General features: G+C 40.0%; 1 protein-coding gene across 1 annotated transcript in view; it reads left to right on the forward strand.

The window, feature by feature from the left end:
- Positions 1–17647, forward strand: part of ephb6 (eph receptor B6) — a 59308-nt gene that overhangs the window by 36643 nt on the left and 5018 nt on the right. The window contains exons 6-10 of the mRNA XM_007550076.2: positions 12610–12765; positions 13122–13393; positions 15092–15173; positions 17105–17229; positions 17319–17481. Of these exons, the coding sequence (XP_007550138.1) occupies positions 12610–12765; positions 13122–13393; positions 15092–15173; positions 17105–17229; positions 17319–17481 (798 nt within the window). The remainder of the gene's footprint in view (positions 1–12609; positions 12766–13121; positions 13394–15091; positions 15174–17104; positions 17230–17318; positions 17482–17647) is intronic.

The following is a 17647-nucleotide window of genomic DNA, read 5'->3' on the forward strand; positions in this document are numbered from 1 at the left end:
GCTGCCCGCGCCGTGGTCGCTTGGTGTTCCAGTTTGTGTTTTGTTGATCACCTCACTGACTAACGACGGAGGCCGGCGTCTGGTGCATTGTTGTCCTCTCTGGTTCCACGGGAATGATGAGGCAGCAGGAAGACGGTTAACTGGAAACGCAAAGACCAAACCATCGTTCCCAGTAGAGACGAGTCCCAGAGTTTCCTCAATCAGACATCTTGTTCCTAAGATTCAGATTTAATAATAAGATTTTTTTTTTTTCGTCTAGATGTTGTAAATGAAACAAAAAGTGTTTTTTGGGAGGGGAAGAAAAAACTTTATCATCAAGACATAATTCAAATCTTTATTTTTGCACAACTACTCATATTTGTGGTGACTCTGGAATCTTTATTAAAGTAAATCTGCTATTTTTATGGAAATTATGGCATAACAATAAAAATTAAAACTTTTTAAAATAACAATATAATAGCAGTGTCCAAGCCTTTTGTCACTTCCTCGTTTTAAACCTGTAGCCTATTTGCCAGAGGCATTTATGCGTTACTCTTAAAGCCGTTCCAAAGTGTTTAATTATTAGCTGTAAATGAAATATGTTAATTTTCTCAATGCACAACACAAGAAACGCCAAAGCGAGAGACTGGCACATTTTACTCAAACTTTAACCACAGCTGCAAAAAGACCTGAAAAATATCACACAGGAAAAAAAAAAGTAACATTTGTTTTTATTCAGTGTAGAAAAATCAAACCACGTGAAGAAATAATTGTTTCTCATGAAAATCAAGGAAACTGGCCCACAGCATCATAGGTCCTCCATCATACTTAAAAGTGAGTGAACATGAAGTGTTTTCCACATGTATATTTTTATTCCATCCCAAACATGCAGTCTCTTTCCCAATGAAGAAAGTGAACTCAGTATGAAGTAGATTAGAGTGTTTGCTCTTCAAAAGCCTAACCCTACTTTAATGCATTTTACACATTTTTAACCTTTAGCTTTTGAAAAGTCTGGACCCTGTCTAGAGACTCCATCACAGCTTTTCAGTTTAATTTTATGTGCCCAAAAACAAGACTGCCAGCTGGCTGCCTAAACAGGCCGAAGCAGCGGCAATTTATTTTCCTGGGTTTTTTTTCCCCCTCGTTGGAAAAATGTCCCCGATTGGATCAGAAGGACAAATCCTAAAGAAAACACAGAAAGTACAGCTCTGACTCTGTAGGTGGCAATAACGTGAACATTAATTGGCAAGCCGCCCTGACTCTCAAATTACAGAAGAGCAGCACTCTAAATATAACTATTGAGATTCCCAAAACAAAACTGTTGCTCATTATTTCTTTCATGACTCTCACGCATTAATTTTGTCACCGCATGATACAACTTAATGGCCAAACAGTCAGGAAAATGTGAGCCAGACAAATTAAAAAAAATAAATAAAAAATGACAAAACAACTCGAATGCTCTTGTGGTTTCTCGTACACAAAACAATGCCGGTAATGCACAACGCAGGCAGTTAAATGGTTATTGTTCCCAGCATCTCATTTATTCATGTTTACGCATATTAGCAAAAAGAGGTTGAGTTTTCAGTCGAAGCCTAATCCCACCAAAAACGTGTCGTTTCCATGCGAGTGCGAGGCGCGAACTGTCTCTGTGAGCGCTGCTAGATTTTAGGAATAGATTCCTTTCATCTCCAATGGCGTGGACGCATTCCAAGATGGCAGCATTTAGGGCTCAAGTCGTGAAAAGAATAGTCCAGAAAGCATGAGACATCATTTTCACATGTCCAGATCTCGACTCCTTTGAGAATTGTGTAAGCCTCTGTTAATCTATCACATGCTTCTTGATTCTTCTGGCGTCGTAGTCACAAAAACAACAGTTGGACTGATGATAAATTGAGACGCTGACTGAGACTTTGGACACTTGCAAAAAAACAAAGACAGCATTTTTGCAAACAGATGATTAAAAAAAAAAAAACTCTTTTAATTTATTCTAAGAACTGTTGATCATATTTAAAAGAACACCCGAATTGTGACTGATCGGTGTGACATTCAGATGTCAGAAATTTGCTTGTAAGTCTTTAGAAAAATTACAGAAGATGATTGCGCCAGCAGCTGCCTGCTGGTTTTTAATAATTTTCCTGCCAAACAGCGTAAGGATGAGTTGGCCTTTTGACATTTTCAGCCCAAATGTGAAAGGGAGAAGCAGGGAGCGCACAGAAACATGACATGATTGCACCTGTTTGGTACAACATGAAACAGCTCTTCAGTTTTTCTTTTTTAGCCCCCCCTCTGAGTTGCTTCCTCCTGGCGTCACATCGTCCTCTGACAGACGTCGTTTATTTGATTCCCTGTAAGCTACAGATGAGGATTTAGGACAGAGATTAGTGCCAAATGCCAAAATGAGCCTCGATTTCATTCGGTGCAACATGCTGCTGTTTGCGAGTGTGACCTGAAATATCCCACATGTCAGACTGTCCTGATTTGCCAACGAAGAGAGGTTAGTCAGCACAAATCTTCATGGTGTATGTCCGGAGGTGAAATCAGAGGGGTGGTATGGTGCTGTAGGAATGTCTTTCCACACACATTTTTAAGGTCAAAGATAAATCAACAAAGCAGTTTTCATATATACCAGGTTTACAATTATTCTATGTTTCTAGATAGTGGCTCTCAGTTTGCTCAAGTCCCAAAGACAAATTACTTTGCATCCCAAAGACATTAATCAACATTGACAAGTTGATTAATGTCAATGATCTTGTTTCTCTCAAAAGCTTTTATATCTGGGCATGATGGTTTGCTTTTTGAGTTTTTTACGACAGGTTCTAGAGTTCAAGGGTTGATTACTTTTCCCTTTGGTTCTTTGGGTCTTCTTGATTTTGTTCATAGCTCCGTATTATTAGCAAGTCTTTTCAGGACTAATTTCCGAAATAAGTTCTTGCTTTGGGGCAAAACACGAGCAAAGCAATCAATGAAATAACTGATCAATGTTGACCTCTGGCTTGACCTCGCTGCAGGACGTTTCCAGGCCAACAGGATGATTGTGGTTGAACATGCATAGCCAAACCAAATCAATCGCATGTTGGGGATTTTATTGAGCAGTGTCAGAAAAAGGTCTGTGATGTTTACTCTAAAGTAAAATGGTTTAAATTATGCTTCTTAAAGGAGAAATGATGGCAATCAGGATGTGTGTTAGCGAGGTTTAACATTTTTAAAGTGCATCTTTTAGGCTAAAATATGACCAGATCTCGATTTTATTATGATACCTGCTGCTTATCAATTAGGGTTTGGGAAGAAGGTGAGTTATGTACATAAACACTGTGATAGAATCCAAATTGATGGATTATTTCCTGTTTTAGTTGTTTAAGGTAATAAAATGCTTATTGGTTAAAACCTCTTTGTCAAGCCTGTGCTGTTTTTTTATTTGCTTTTCTTACAGTTTTTAGTTGACAGTTTTGTTATGTGTTAGGTTGAAATGATCTAATCCTCAAGACCAATGCAACCATACTGAAACCCAAAGAAACTGAAATATGCAAAAAATAAAAGATATAAAGAAATGTCACCCAAAATTCCAACAACAAAAAAAAAAGATTAAAATGTGTTGTGTTTTGGTAACAGTTATTTTTCAAAACTGAAAAATAAATGAGCCCTTACAGGACTCTGAGCAGTCGACGCATGCTGTCTCTAAGGCAATACAGTTAAAACAAGCTAATCCTAGCTCCAGGATAAATCATGTAACTTAATCCGGCGTCTCTCCTAAAACCTCAGATAAACGTGTTTAGAGAAAGCAGTCGTGAATGTTGCCAGGGCTTTTGCTCTTGGCTGCCTAAGTGCAGAGCAGTACAGATTACAAAAAGGACACCGTGAGCACATAACTTCTTAGATGTGCGGTCAGTTCGCGCTTTACTTTCTTCACAGTGGATGTTTTCCATTGCAGCTGTCAAAGCTAAATATATAAAGAATGTCATGGTTTGGATGCGTCTGTCTGTGGCGCAAAGAAGCTAAGTCATCGAGTGATAAATAGGTTTTGATTTTTATTGTCCCTTGTTCACAGAGTGACGAATGTGTTGATTTAAAAATAATTTGCATCTAAATGGTGTGAGTGAGCGCAAACAGAAAACGGGACAGGGGATAAACGTCTACATTAACAGTTTGTCCTGCTCTGCAAAGTTCTGGAAACACTAAAACTGGTCTGGCTGGGAAATCTCTCAAAGAAGTCCAAAATCCATCCTGTGTGCCTCCAGGTGTTATTTCAGGAGTGCAATGCAGGAGGGAAGAGACTTCAGAAGTCCTTTCTAAAAGTTTTGTTTGATCATGCAGTAAAGAGAACTGCATGAATCACCAGTCCTGTGACCTTTGTAGTGATTTGCAGTCTGTTGTTTGTGTGTTTGGCTAACTCGCTGCTTTCCCAATTTTCCCTGTCTGCATCTGTTTTCTGGAAAAACCCCCGTTTGAATGTGACGACGCAAAATTTGCATGTCGTTGGCAGCCTGAGCGATCTTAACCAATCAGAATTGGCGGCAGTTGTGGAAATTCCTGATGCAGAAATGATTTCGGCTTACACAGATCTGACTCAGGTCCACTTATGCTCACTCTATGTACATTTCTAACGTTGTCCAGCATCGATGCCCCTCATGCTTTCAGTGCGATTCTTGAGTTGCTGTGGATCTGGCAATGCAGCCACTAGAGGGCAGTTCTGAGCTTCTGAACCCAAAGGAAAGTTTTAAAAAAAAAGACCAAACATGGCAATGAAGGAAATTATGATGATGTACACTCAGGAGGAGACATAAAGAGTACAGTAAAGGTGGTACATCACAGCCATTCTTGTCATTGTGTCTTTTTTTTTTTTTGCTGGTTTGATGTGAGCTTTACTACGCCACATTTCCACCATGATCAACAGCGGTAACGCTCTGTTTGTTAGACACAGGACTTTGTATATGTCTGCATATCTAAGGTTGAGCATGAACAGGACTCGAAATGTTTATTTTTTATTTTATGTAATGGCTGCAATACAAATGTCAAGTTTATTTGCGTCGCACATTCTCAGAAACAAGGCACTTCAAAGTGCTTTACATGGTAAAAGCATTTTATAGACATCAATTATGAAACGTGAAATATGTTGATCGATGTTAGCTAGCTTTTACTTTGAGGCAATGAATACAGTTTGAGTTTTCAAAGCTCCCTCCTTTATAAACATGTCACAATTTGCTGTTTTGTCTTACCCCTTATGAAAAACGTATTGAGTTCTTTGTTTTGCTTTGTTGTGCTGGAAGCCTTTTCATTTAGGCTGCTTTATTTGTGAGCCACCAGAAGGGGGCGGCAGTCTTAGCAGCCCATCATCTCCCAAAGTATTCAAAGCAAATTTGAGACAGAGAAGATAAGAAGGAATAACAAGACATTTTTGAAACAATTTGCTACATTCTGGCAGCTTTTCCTCTGATTAACCATTTTGTAAAACAGCATCTCTGTGACGTTTTGCCGCATTTAATCGTTGCCGTGTATCTGCATGTCCGCTGGCCACTCCTCGAGCTCTGAAGCATTGACTGGTTTTTAATCAGCAGCTCAAGCAGCAGATGATAGCCGATGGGTTGTCAGACTGGGCAGAAGGAGCCAACACACCCATTCAAGGACTGGCAGGGAAACAAAATGTAAATGGTGGAAACCGGAGAAGAAAAAGCCGAAGAGTCGACAGCAACAGGACTTGAGATGACAATTTTGCCTCGTAAACATGCATTTTCAGACAGATTCTTCAGATAAATGTCCCCCCAAGTAGCTCAAAAACTGCTTGAATCTGAGTTGCGCTTGTTTAGACCAACCACATGCAATTTTTGTTTTTTATCCCGCCGTATGAGCTCCAGTCATGATGATGCCCTGCTCCTCAGAGGGGATAATAGAATGGTCTGAATATACTCAGTGTCGCGCTACAGAGGGTTTATTTCAAAAATTACGGTTCAAAATGTTCTCATCTGTCCAGGACAGAAGCAGCACACAAAGGGGGGGAAAAGAGGCGTAATTTTGCTCTTTGGAAACTGCAGATTTTCAAAAGTTTAATGACTCCAGGTCTGAAGTAAATATCCCAGTGAAAGGAATTGCTGCAATTATGATAATTTGCATTTGCTAATCTTTTCTTTTACATGGATGTTTGCTTGACAAAGACTGAGAGGGCCGTTATTCAGTTTGTGGGAAGTCCTTCTTTGAAGATTCTTCTAACACATTAATTCACCTCACCGGACTGAATGCGACTCGCACAAGAGAGCAGAAATTATTTCTTTTATCAGCACCTGAATGAAATGTTCAAGCTCAAACAAACAACACGGCTTATTTGTGTGAGGAAATCCAGAAGGAGGCAACGGCTGTTTTTTTTGTTGTTGTTGTTTTTGTTTGTTTTTTTACTTTTTACATTTGGGAGCGTGATTCTGGAGCTCAGACAAAAAACAGAGAGCAGAAACGCTTCAGCTGAGAAGACAGGAAGTCAGAAAGACGAGGGCCGCTGAGAAAAACTCAAAGGTCCTCGTAGGTGGGCAGGTGCGGACTGGACTCTCCTGCTGCGTGGTCGCATCTGTGATGGAGCTTATGTGATTGTGTGTGTTTTTGTTTTTGTGTCAAAGAGCAAACAAGAAGGGAAAAAGCGAAAGAGAGAGAGAGAGAGAAAGAGAGATTACGCTGGGAGCCAGAAGAGGGGAATGAGTGCATGAAAAACGGACTAGAAGAGAGAGAGAAATTGGGTCACTGATCTACATTGCAGTGTATTATGTTGACATCAACTTACTCACCTCGCCGCCATCTTTTTTTTTTATTTTTCAGTTTATTTTTTTTCCTGGGGAGAATAATTTCAGTCTTTTTGTTTTTGCTTTTTTTTTTTTAGTTTGGTGTTCATCAAAACAATCATATTCAGTTGGCTGTTTCTGACCGTTTCCTCTGTTATTCTTCAATGCATTTTATTACGATCACATACAACGCAACATCAGATTAACTGGAACAAATATCAAAGTGCTCATAGCAGCAGAATAATTAGCAAATATGCCATTATTTTAGCTGTTTATATTAGTTTTACTTTATCTGATTTCTTTAAGCACAATATGTCTTCTTTGTTGTGAGCGATTATAATAAAATGTCTACCTTACAGTTTGTGAAACGGGCAGAAAGCGTGGATGGACGGGCAGAGCTGGGGGGAAAGGTGGGGGTTGCAGATCAAGCAGAAGGGCAGAGGGCATGCGTTCTGATTGGCTGATGTAATCAGGTGGATATGAGGAGGAGGTGGAGGAAGAGGGTCGAGCCGCTGCATCTGGAGCGCGTGTTGGCGGCGATGATGAGAGCCTTTGTAGCAGAGTCATGTTTCATGTCAGAGCCGTCCGGGAACGCGTCTGTTAATGTACAGCGAGGAAATAAATGATGGAGGAACTCGGCTCCAGACGCCGACTCTGTTATTGTTTTTCTTGTTCATTTTTCTGCAGCTTCCTCTGCTAACCCGTCGAAAATACGGCTGGAACCAGATCCATGTACAGAAATTTGCACAACTGTTTTTCACTGTCAGATACGAAATCTATGCTTTTCCTGTTTTTGATCAGTCAGGATTACCAAAATCATTTATCATCATTTGAATAATGAGAATTAATACTTAGCTCAAAGTGAATTAAAAACGTAAACAATCTGTGAAACATCAGATGATGATGTCATGGCTTTTGTAGCTTCTGATTCAACTCACGCCGTTAAGCTAAACGGAGACACACCAGTGGCTGCGCTTTGGCAAAACCTCAAACGTATTTTCTCCTGGGGATCAAGAAAAAAATTTGATGAAATCGGCTCGGGCATCAGGTGGACAATTTGTATTTTTTTTTATTTAACCAGGAAAGTCTCATTGAGATCAAAAACCTCTTCTTTGAGGGAGTCACGGCCAAGAGGCAGCAAAAGTTATACAACAATTAGAAGTAGTTTCGAGATGCCTGGGACTGCCATGATCACCTGCTCCAGTAATTATGTGGGCAACGTGGGGATTTCCAGATAAAATGCTCAGGAAGGATGGCGAACGTGCCACCGCAGAATAAAAGCAAAAAACCTTGTGAAGATGCTGTCTGTGCGGCTGGTAAGGCAGTTTAATTAGTAAACACTAAAATGAGTTTGTACTGACATGGGCTGGAAGGCTCATCAGGAAGGAAGAGGCCAAAATGCCCTCAGGAACAGATACCGTAATATTTGAAGGGATGTTTATTAAAAAGTATATGGGTGTGGTTGCATCAAGTTGTGTAGTTTTCCTGTAGGAGAGACCTGTGCACTTTCCAACATATGTGAAATAATAAGGAAAGAACAATATGGGGGAACTTGTTATGAGGACATCTGCCAGAAAGTTAAAGATTGGATGAAAAAAGAACCCAAAGGATGCAGCCAAATTAGTCACAATGTAGCTTAATGACAGCAGATTTAATGGTTTTGAGTCACAATAATACTAATAATAAAATCCTGATTTGAGTCCCATGGAAAAAGTCTGTCCAGATCTTAAAATATTCTGAGCAAAGCCACCTACAAACTCGACTAAGTTGAGGAAAGATGCCCAAAACATTTGAACCAAATCAAAGTTTAAAGGCATATCTAACAAATATAAAGGAAATGTATTTTATTTTCTGAAATTGAAAGATGCTATATACTATATTATTGAGGATTCAAGGTTTGCTTGCAAAATTACTTCTTTTCTGATCTGCACACACTAATGTGCACACTATCTCAAAGACAGACCAACAATCATCCAGAGCATTTATATTTATGTTTATGTCCCATTTTCCTCTTGATGCCAAAACTACATCATACTCTGTGTAATAAATGAGATTTGCGTTTAGAAGGGAATTGCAAAATTAACTCTCTGCTGATATCCAGACTTGTTCAGATGCGTCATCGTTCCTCCGTCCTTCTCTGGCTGTCTGTCTCCGAGTTCACCTCTTCTCTTTCGCCGTCTCCCATCACTCGTTCTCTTCCCGCTGCCTCCCTTTTCCCACTTCACACCTGTTTGATCGCTGAGCAAGCTTTCAGAGACAAGTGAGAACACAGAAAGCCTTTTATCTGTTTATTCATCCCCTCTTTCTCATCCTGCCTTCTTATTTTCTCCTCCCACGCTACCAAACCACCACCTCTCACACACACACACGCGCGCGCACACACACACACACGCACACACACAGGGCCATCCACGCTCATTCAGCATTTAAAGCTTGAGACGTGCTACATGTCTCTGACAAGGTTATATAAATAAGGTCAGACATTCCCTCTCTGCAGACCAGAGACACCAGACACACACACACACACACACACACATCCTTCATCCTCCGACTCAAAAAGTACTTTAAAGCTGGTTAAAAACATATGAGTGGCTCTGTTGGTTACACCTGCGGGTTCTGGTGGTATCAGCCTTCCATTTGCACCCAGCAGGAAGATGCAGCAGAGCTTCTCCAGGTGCAGAGACTCCACTTTAAGGTTACAGACAAAGTGAACCTGTTTTAAATGATGCAGCCTGTAATAGACACCGCTCCAGGCGCTCACACATACCTCCACGCAGACTTTAAAAACAGAAGCAGACCAACCCGCAGGCTGCAGGCTCTGTGTTCTGGTGATCTGAGAGCCGTCGAGGTTCTGGCAGGTTGCTGCAGAAGGTGACGTCTCACTCAGGTCGACCTCGGCTGTCTCACGGTTGACGCCAACAGTTGACCCTCATCGCAGGTTGCTTTCAAAACTGAAAAACGTTGGCGTAGGCAGCAGGATTCGATATTCTGTGTGGGACAGAAATAGTACACGCAGCCTTTGCACAGGAAACTGCTATTCCTATCAGTTTAATTGCATCTCATTGCACCCAAATAGTTACACAATAATTAATGAAATATATCAGTACTAATTCATTCTGTGATAGTCTGATTGTAGGATTTTCTAAATAGTTAAAAACTAAATGCCTCCTTTGTTATTTGAGTGTTTGTACTTCAGGGTGACGGTTATGAAGCAATTCAGTTGAGTAAACTTAATTTTTTAAAATCTTTCCTCTTGTCTGTCACAAGACTTAATGATTTTAAATTTCCTGAAAACATTCAGATTGATTGATTAACCGTTTTAATTTACAGTTATTCTCTGTTTTATTTTGGCATTTATCCTTCATAACGTTTGTTCATTCTAATTTGTTATTGATTAATAAAGCTATTTGTAGTCGTATAATAGAAAACCATAAAGAATGTTTGTCACAGTCTGAGCCCAAAGGGAAGCTCTTATCCAATTAAATTAATATTTTCTAGGAAATGGAGAGACAAATTGAAAAACTGACTGAGGCATCTTGTTCTGTGACATTTAATTTCTTTTTGACAAGACAAAATTGTATGCGTGAGTCACACTGCGTGATAAACTTAAACTTCCACACAGCTATTTTTCACATTTTTGGGGGCATGTAAGTTAATTTTATTTATGTAGCACATTTTGCAGATATGAATCACAAATGGCTTCACAAAGACAGAGCATTAAAAGAGAAACGCAATTAAAGAGGAAAAAACAAACAAACTGAATAATACAGACAATTTAAAACAAGCGTCTGGATTTAGGTTAAGGTTGTCTTGACATATTGAATGTGCTTTTCCCCCCCATTAATTAAATATTCTCAAAATAAAGGCAGGATTTTTGTAAAACGTTTTTGTGAGATTATGACAATTATTGATCTTTTTCAAGGTTTTTTTGTTGTTGTTTTTTTTACAAATCTCTGCCAGTTGTGCCAATATATGTGAAGGTTGACTGAACAAAACATGCAGTAAAATTGAGAAGACTGTTCCCTCAGTTTTTGAAACTCATAAATTATTTCATATAATCAGTTTCCTTTTCAAAAAGGTTGAATAATCTGTTTTCCTCTGATCAGAATGAGTGAGGGTGGTCTCTTTGGCCACCGGCCAATCTCTTTGATTATCTACTAATTTCTAATTTAATAATTTTTGATCAAACAAATCAGCCTAACAGCGTTGACAGAGCGTTTATACTGTGGGAAAGTAGCCGATCTTTATGTTAGGCCGGTGCTTTGGGTGTGCTCTGCTCAACCTGAACCACATCCTCTGTAAAAACAATTAAATGACAGAGCAGGGAAAAGTAGCAAACAGCTGTGAACTTCTGAACCAAAGGAAACCACAAGTGGCGCTGAAATGCTTTTAAAACTTCAAAACACATGTTGACAGGACTGACCAAAGCAATAAAAAAAACAACAACAACCTAAAACACCAACATGTCATCCAAACACAATTCAGACCATTTTAGTAAAAACCCTCTAAATACAGTTTGATGTTTTTCTCCTAACAGATACTTTGACTTTTTTTAAAACTTTTTTTATGGAGACAAATTATTGTGGTGAGCATAAAGGGGTTCTCTCCAAACCTTTTTTGGAGTCTTGGTGTCTTCGGGTTGGTTTTATTTCAGTGGTTCCGTCCCAAGACAGGATTCTGCTCTGGATGCACACACACTATAGAGGTGCTGCACTTGGGACTGGCTCCAGCATCGGTAGGAAATTACCGAGTTTGTGCATAAAACTTGAAATCTCATACTCAGCATTCACAAAACATCCAAATACGTGATCAGTTCGTTTACTTACTCCAGGCTTTTCTTTAAGTACTTCCAATAGTTCAGTGCCAACTCAGCACAAGCCAATGGATTTACTTGAGAGATTAACTTGTCATAGTTAAAACTGCTGATGCACTGATCAGATTTTTGAGTCTAATTTCTTTTTTTTCTTTTCTTTTCTTTTTTTGTAAAGCTCTGATCTGCATGTACGACTTTTAGCCAAACCGATTTCTTCTTAAGAACTACAAAACAAGAACGTAGAAAATCAGGATTCATAGTTTTATTATCTCACCTTCATGTTGCATGTGGTCATTATTTATTAACATCAGTATGTTTGTAAAATCGGACAAAATGATATATCTTCAACATTTATATTACCAGTTTGCAAAATTAGCTTGGCTATTATAACTAAAGCTGTAGCTCCGTGTTTATAGAGAATGCAACTCCTAAATTTGAGATTTCCAAAAAGTTGACAACATTTTAAATCCATTGATTTTGTAACAAAGGACCATTTGAAGCCAAAGGGATAAAACCACATGAAGGCTGTAATCCATTTAGCCTTCCTGTTATCTGCTGAAAGGGTAGGGTTAGGGTTAGCAATAAGAAATGTGCTGTTATTTGTGTTATTTTTGTGTCTGTCCTTCACCATAACATCAGGAACTTCATTCCTGTTGCCATCTCCAATAAACGCGATGTTCTTAGCTGCTGCTGGTGTGAAGTTGCATTATAAAAATTAAATCACAAGGGGATGAGCTTTGGCATCCTTCTCTTGCCTGTGTTTATGACTTGGCAATGAGAATGAAGAATAAATTTTAAGAAATCTTTAAAAAAAAAAAAGACCAGAGAAATGATCTAGCTTCCTAATTTTGCACAAATGCATCATTTTTCATGATTGTAAATGTGTCTGGTACACATATCCATAGCTTATTGTGTTGTTGTTCTGCCCAGCGCTTTTCTTCAAAGCTTTAAGACTTCTGTAGGATTCTGGCTCATCAGGATCAGCGACCGCCTTTATTGTATCATCCGTCACTGTGAAAGTACTCAACCATCCTTGTGCCCTTTTCTGTCTCTCCGCAGCTTGTCCTGTGGGCTACTTCAAGTCTGTGTCTGGCTCCAATCCCTGCTCCGTGTGTCCGTCCAACAGCAGAACCAGCCAGGAGGGATCGAGTGTGTGCGAATGTCGCAGCGGCTTTTATCGTGCAGCCAACGATGCCAACTCGACCGCCTGCACAAGTGAGCCTTGTGTGTTTGTTTGTTTATGCCCAACTCTCTTGGAGATGTGCAAGGGGCCCCCCTGGAGTCAAACTGTGGAAATAATCAAGTTACAATTACCAAATCCATCTTGTTTTATGGATTGAATCTACAAAAGACAAACCTGAGAAGTATTAAAGAGCTGTTCTCGCTTAAGAAATGCATCACTGTCGAGCTATTTTATGAGCCTCTTTCAATTACTTTTATACAGGAATAAATGGCTTTGCCAGCATGAAACCTTCCTTGTGTCATAAACTTTTCACCAGACGCTTCAGTCTAAGTATCCCCTGCTTATATTATACATGCCGAACCCTCCTGCTCCCTCTGTTTCTCCTCAGCTCCTCCTTCTGCTCCAGTATCTCTGACATGGGAGTATGAAAGCGGCGATGGAGGAGTCTCCTTAAGATGGCGACCGCCGGTGGACATGGGAGGCCGCACTGAAGTGTGGTACGGGGTAGTTTGTCGCATTTGCCCTTCGCCCACCTTCAGCAACCCAGCCGCATGTTCCTGGTGTGGAGAGGGAGTCACCTTCAGTCCGTCACAGACCAACCTGAAACAGACTAAAGTCACCCTCAACAATCTGCTGACCAGGGTCACTTATCTCATACAGGTACTGGTCCCTGTAGCGATGAAAGATATGTCATTATATAAATAAAAGCTTTCATTTATTAATGAATATCCAATATTAGACAACTTTCAGCCCGGAGTATGATTCCTATGAAATGATGTAAACACACACTGATTTGTTTGTATTGAAATATTTAAAATTTTAGATGAAATCAAGACGACACATTTTAATTCAGATTGCATATCAGTGTTTGTTTTTCATTGCAGATACTGATTTTGGAATAAATGTCAAGGGAAGGAAGAAAACAAAAAGTGTTGTGCCTTATTCAACTCTCACCAGCCATTATGGCTATAAAAATGTTGCTCAACAGTAACATACACAGCAGCAGCATCAATAAATACAAGACAGATAGTGAAACAATAAAAACGGATTATGTGCTAATATTAGCTTTGATCCCACGCTCATAGCACAGCAAGCTGGCATAGGAAGTTAGAAAACAATCTGATTTTGACTCATTGCTTCAAAAAATGTAGGATTTTTCTATGATCAATTTATTTAATTTTTTGCCAGGTTGAAAACATTTAGCCAATTAAGCTATTTCAATGTGGACTGTAATAGTGTGAAACACATGAGACTACAGGCCTTTAATATTATCATTGGTAATGTCATTAAATCTAACAGAAAGGAGTTCTAATATTATCATTTGTCCGGGTGAGTCTCTGTCCTTTCTAGGTCGTGCTTAAGATGAAACCAACTTGTAGACACAATTTATATTAGTCACTTAAAACTTTTCAACCACCTGGAAGCTGTTGTTTCAGCCGGATAACCCAGTGACAAGAACTACTCAGTATCTAGTTTTTAATCCTGTGTTGACTCTAGTCACACTTTTGACTCAAAACTCTTGAGCCGTTAAAGCAGCTCAGGTGCCATTTGATGCAGACTCAACCCACAGCAAGACTTGTAAAGGAAGTGCTTTGCTGCCACCTAGTGGTCAGGGTGTGACCTACATCTGATCGATGTTCTTAGTTGTATTTAAAATATTGTGTGATGACGACCAATAGTTGCACATAAACATATGTTGCAATTAACCTTCAAAGCCACGTTGGAGCACCACACACCTACATTTTAGCTAGATATTACGGACTACATTCAAATGTGCAATCTTCATTGAATCCAGCTTCTGCTTGACAGAAAAAAATAGTTTTTTTTTTCATATCTATTTGTAGATCAATTCAGGTATTAAAATATTTCCAGTTTGAACAACATGCTCTAGATGTTTCCTCAACTTTTTTCTGGCCTGCTCCAAAACTCTCGCTCATTCAGCACAAGCCTCTCCTCCCCTTCAAGCTGCACATGCTCCAATTACTGACTTTTTCTTTTCCTGGTTCTCTCTCTTCCGACTGATCAATGAAACAGGTTGTAAATTGGGCTTTAAGACCTTCATGTGAGTGCTGAGGCCTTTTCAGTGTTCACATAAGGAGGATTTTAGAGGGTACGAGCTGAATTAATTTAAAAGCCCCGCATCATCAAATACACACATTTATTATTTAGTTCCACACAGCTCAGTTGGAATCACGGCCTATTTCTTATTCATTATGGGGAGATATTTCCCATTCACTGGGATGTGTTGACTTGACATGGTGAATGCTCCGTGGCTGTCTTTGTTTCTCGCGCGTGTCGTAAATGTCAGCGTTGGCTCTGAATGTCACGTCAGAGTGTGTGTTTTCTCCATATTGACAGGTGCAAGCAATGAATGAGGTTTCATCTTTGAGTCCTTTTCCGGCTCGATACACAAGCATCAATTTCACTACCAGCCAGTCAGGTGAGAACGGGACAGAGCGGATGAAAAAGATGAGATGAAAGAAAATGAGAAGCTCTGTGGATCCTGTCTGTGTGTGTGTGTGTGTGTGTGCGTGTGTGTGTGTGTCTGTGTGTGTGGTGGTCTCTGCCCCTCCTCTTTTATCTCTTTCGGTGCTTCAGCCCCATCTTTTCTGCTGCTGCCGCTCTCTGGACGAGGGGTCGCTCAATGTTTCAGCGTGCTGTCAGATCTCATTATGATCTCCGAGTGGGAAGAAAGGGACGAATGAGAGATGGGAAGACAAAGAGACGGACAGGAAGAGAGATGAAAGCAAATGAGTTGGGAGACAAAAGGAAAGCTAAGCGCTGTACAGATCAAGTGCATGATTTTTGTAGCTTTCCAAGAAGCCAATTACGAGAAACTTGAACTTTAATTGATCTAAATTATCCAACAACCCAGTGTAAGGGCCTCAGGAGATTATTGATTACATACAAAGAAAGTTTTCTGTAGCTTGAGTCGCCTTGCCATCGCAGTGACTGTAACGAGATCCTGCTTGGCGCTCCATAAAACTCCACTTTTAGACGCTCTTGAACATCCCACACAGGTTAAGTAATACTGCCCCCATGTGGTTACGAATCTTTGTTAGGATTTAATTCAGCAACAATGAAATTTGATTAGGTTAAATCATTGTAAGGAAGATTCAGTTAATTGCATATATACTTTAATTAGCTGCAGTCCAGTTCAATTAAGATCAAAACAAACCACTGCTGAGTTGATCCACACAAATACAGGAGTTTCTTAATTAATCTGATCAACACCAAAACCTTAATGTTAGTTTAATAACTTACAAAAGAAAAACTAAACACATTTATGATATGGATTGACTGCACTTAACAGTGATACATTTGAGCATTTATGTCTGCTTATGTTGACAATTATGGTTTGCAGCGAGTGAAAACACAAAAATGAACATCATCAGATGACAGAATGTTACATCAGAACAGCAAAAATAGGATTTTAAATCAGAAATGTCATCCTTCAGAGAGGTATGTCAGAGTATTGTACAGTATATGCACTCAGTACTTGTTCAGGCCTCCTTTTGCATGAATTGCTGCATCAGTGCAGTGTAGCATGGGGGATCAGTCTGTGGCTCTGCTGAGGTGTTAGTGTTGCGTAAATATTAGCCTTCAGCTCGTCGTTCTGCTCTGCTGTCCTCTTATCTGCCTCCTGACAATAACACATAGCTTCTCTGCTAGCCATTCAAAGTGTGATACCATTGTCATTAAAGAAAACGTCAATGTCGCCGTGAAGCTTCTCAGCAGACCACAAAGTGTTTAAAACTTTAGCGATGCTGATTTTCGGACAATTGACCAACACCAGAAACTTCACGGAGCCTCTAAGTTGGACTCTCTGCTTCTCCATTCTTCTACAATTAGTTTCATTTTTGGATTACTAAGCAACAACCATATATTTGTCTCCTCTTCCTTAACGCTAGTAAGTCACCACTGACGTCTCCGATTCAGGGATGGCTTAACACCACAGATGCAATAGTTGTATCACATGTTTTGAATGTGTCTGGCTCTTAAAGCACTGACTCAGCAGCAGTATATATTTTGTGCATTTCCTCCAAAGTCTTGAATTAAAGAGTTGAATTGACTTTACAATTTTCTCAAGGCCTGAGAAACCTGTTGTCTGTGCATCTTTTTCTGCCGTATTTTTTCCTTCCACACATCTTTCCCTTAATATGTTGGGAAACAGTACTCTCTAAACAGAAAGCTCTGACCTTTTGTGACTTACCCTCACTGTATGTGACTATCTGTGGAACATTTTTATAACTTTTTTTATTGTTTTTTTGTTTTTGTTTTTTTGTCTGTCATTGACTTTTATGTTGTCTTTTGCTGAAAGCCATAATCATCACACCAGATATAAAACTGCTGTTGTCTCGCCCACCACAGTTCCCAGTACAGTTCCCATGTTGCACCAGTTGAGCCGAGCCCCAGACTCCATCACGCTCTCTTGGCCTCAGCCGGATCGACCCAACGGAGACATCCTAGAGTACCAACTACGATATTACGACAAGGCGTGTTTGCAAACCAGTTTAATAACTTTCACATGCTTTTTATTTGGCTAGAGAAAATGAACGGGACTTTCTTCGCCTGCGATCCTCAGGGCTCAGACGTGGACAGTGCCATGACGGTGTACAGCGAGACCAACACGGTGACCGTCAACGCCCTGATTCCCGGCTCCATCTACGCCTTCCAGATCCGAGCTCGAAATGAACGAGGCTACGGCCCGTACAGCAGCACCATCTACTTCACAACGCTGCCGCTCGGTACCTCAACTTGTTATCACAGTAAAAAATAAAAATAAAAAATTGAGTTGCACTTGTGGGATTTCAGCTGATGGACATTGGCACCAGGGCCCCTAGCAAAGCTGAGAGGGATAGTGTGTTAGATTATGGATGGATGGATGGATGGATGGATGGATGGATGGATGGA

The sequence above is a fragment of the Poecilia formosa genome, unplaced genomic scaffold (genome assembly GCF_000485575.1).
Source record: "Poecilia formosa unplaced genomic scaffold, Poecilia_formosa-5.1.2 Scaffold34, whole genome shotgun sequence".
Taxonomy (NCBI): domain Eukaryota; kingdom Metazoa; phylum Chordata; class Actinopteri; order Cyprinodontiformes; family Poeciliidae; genus Poecilia; species Poecilia formosa.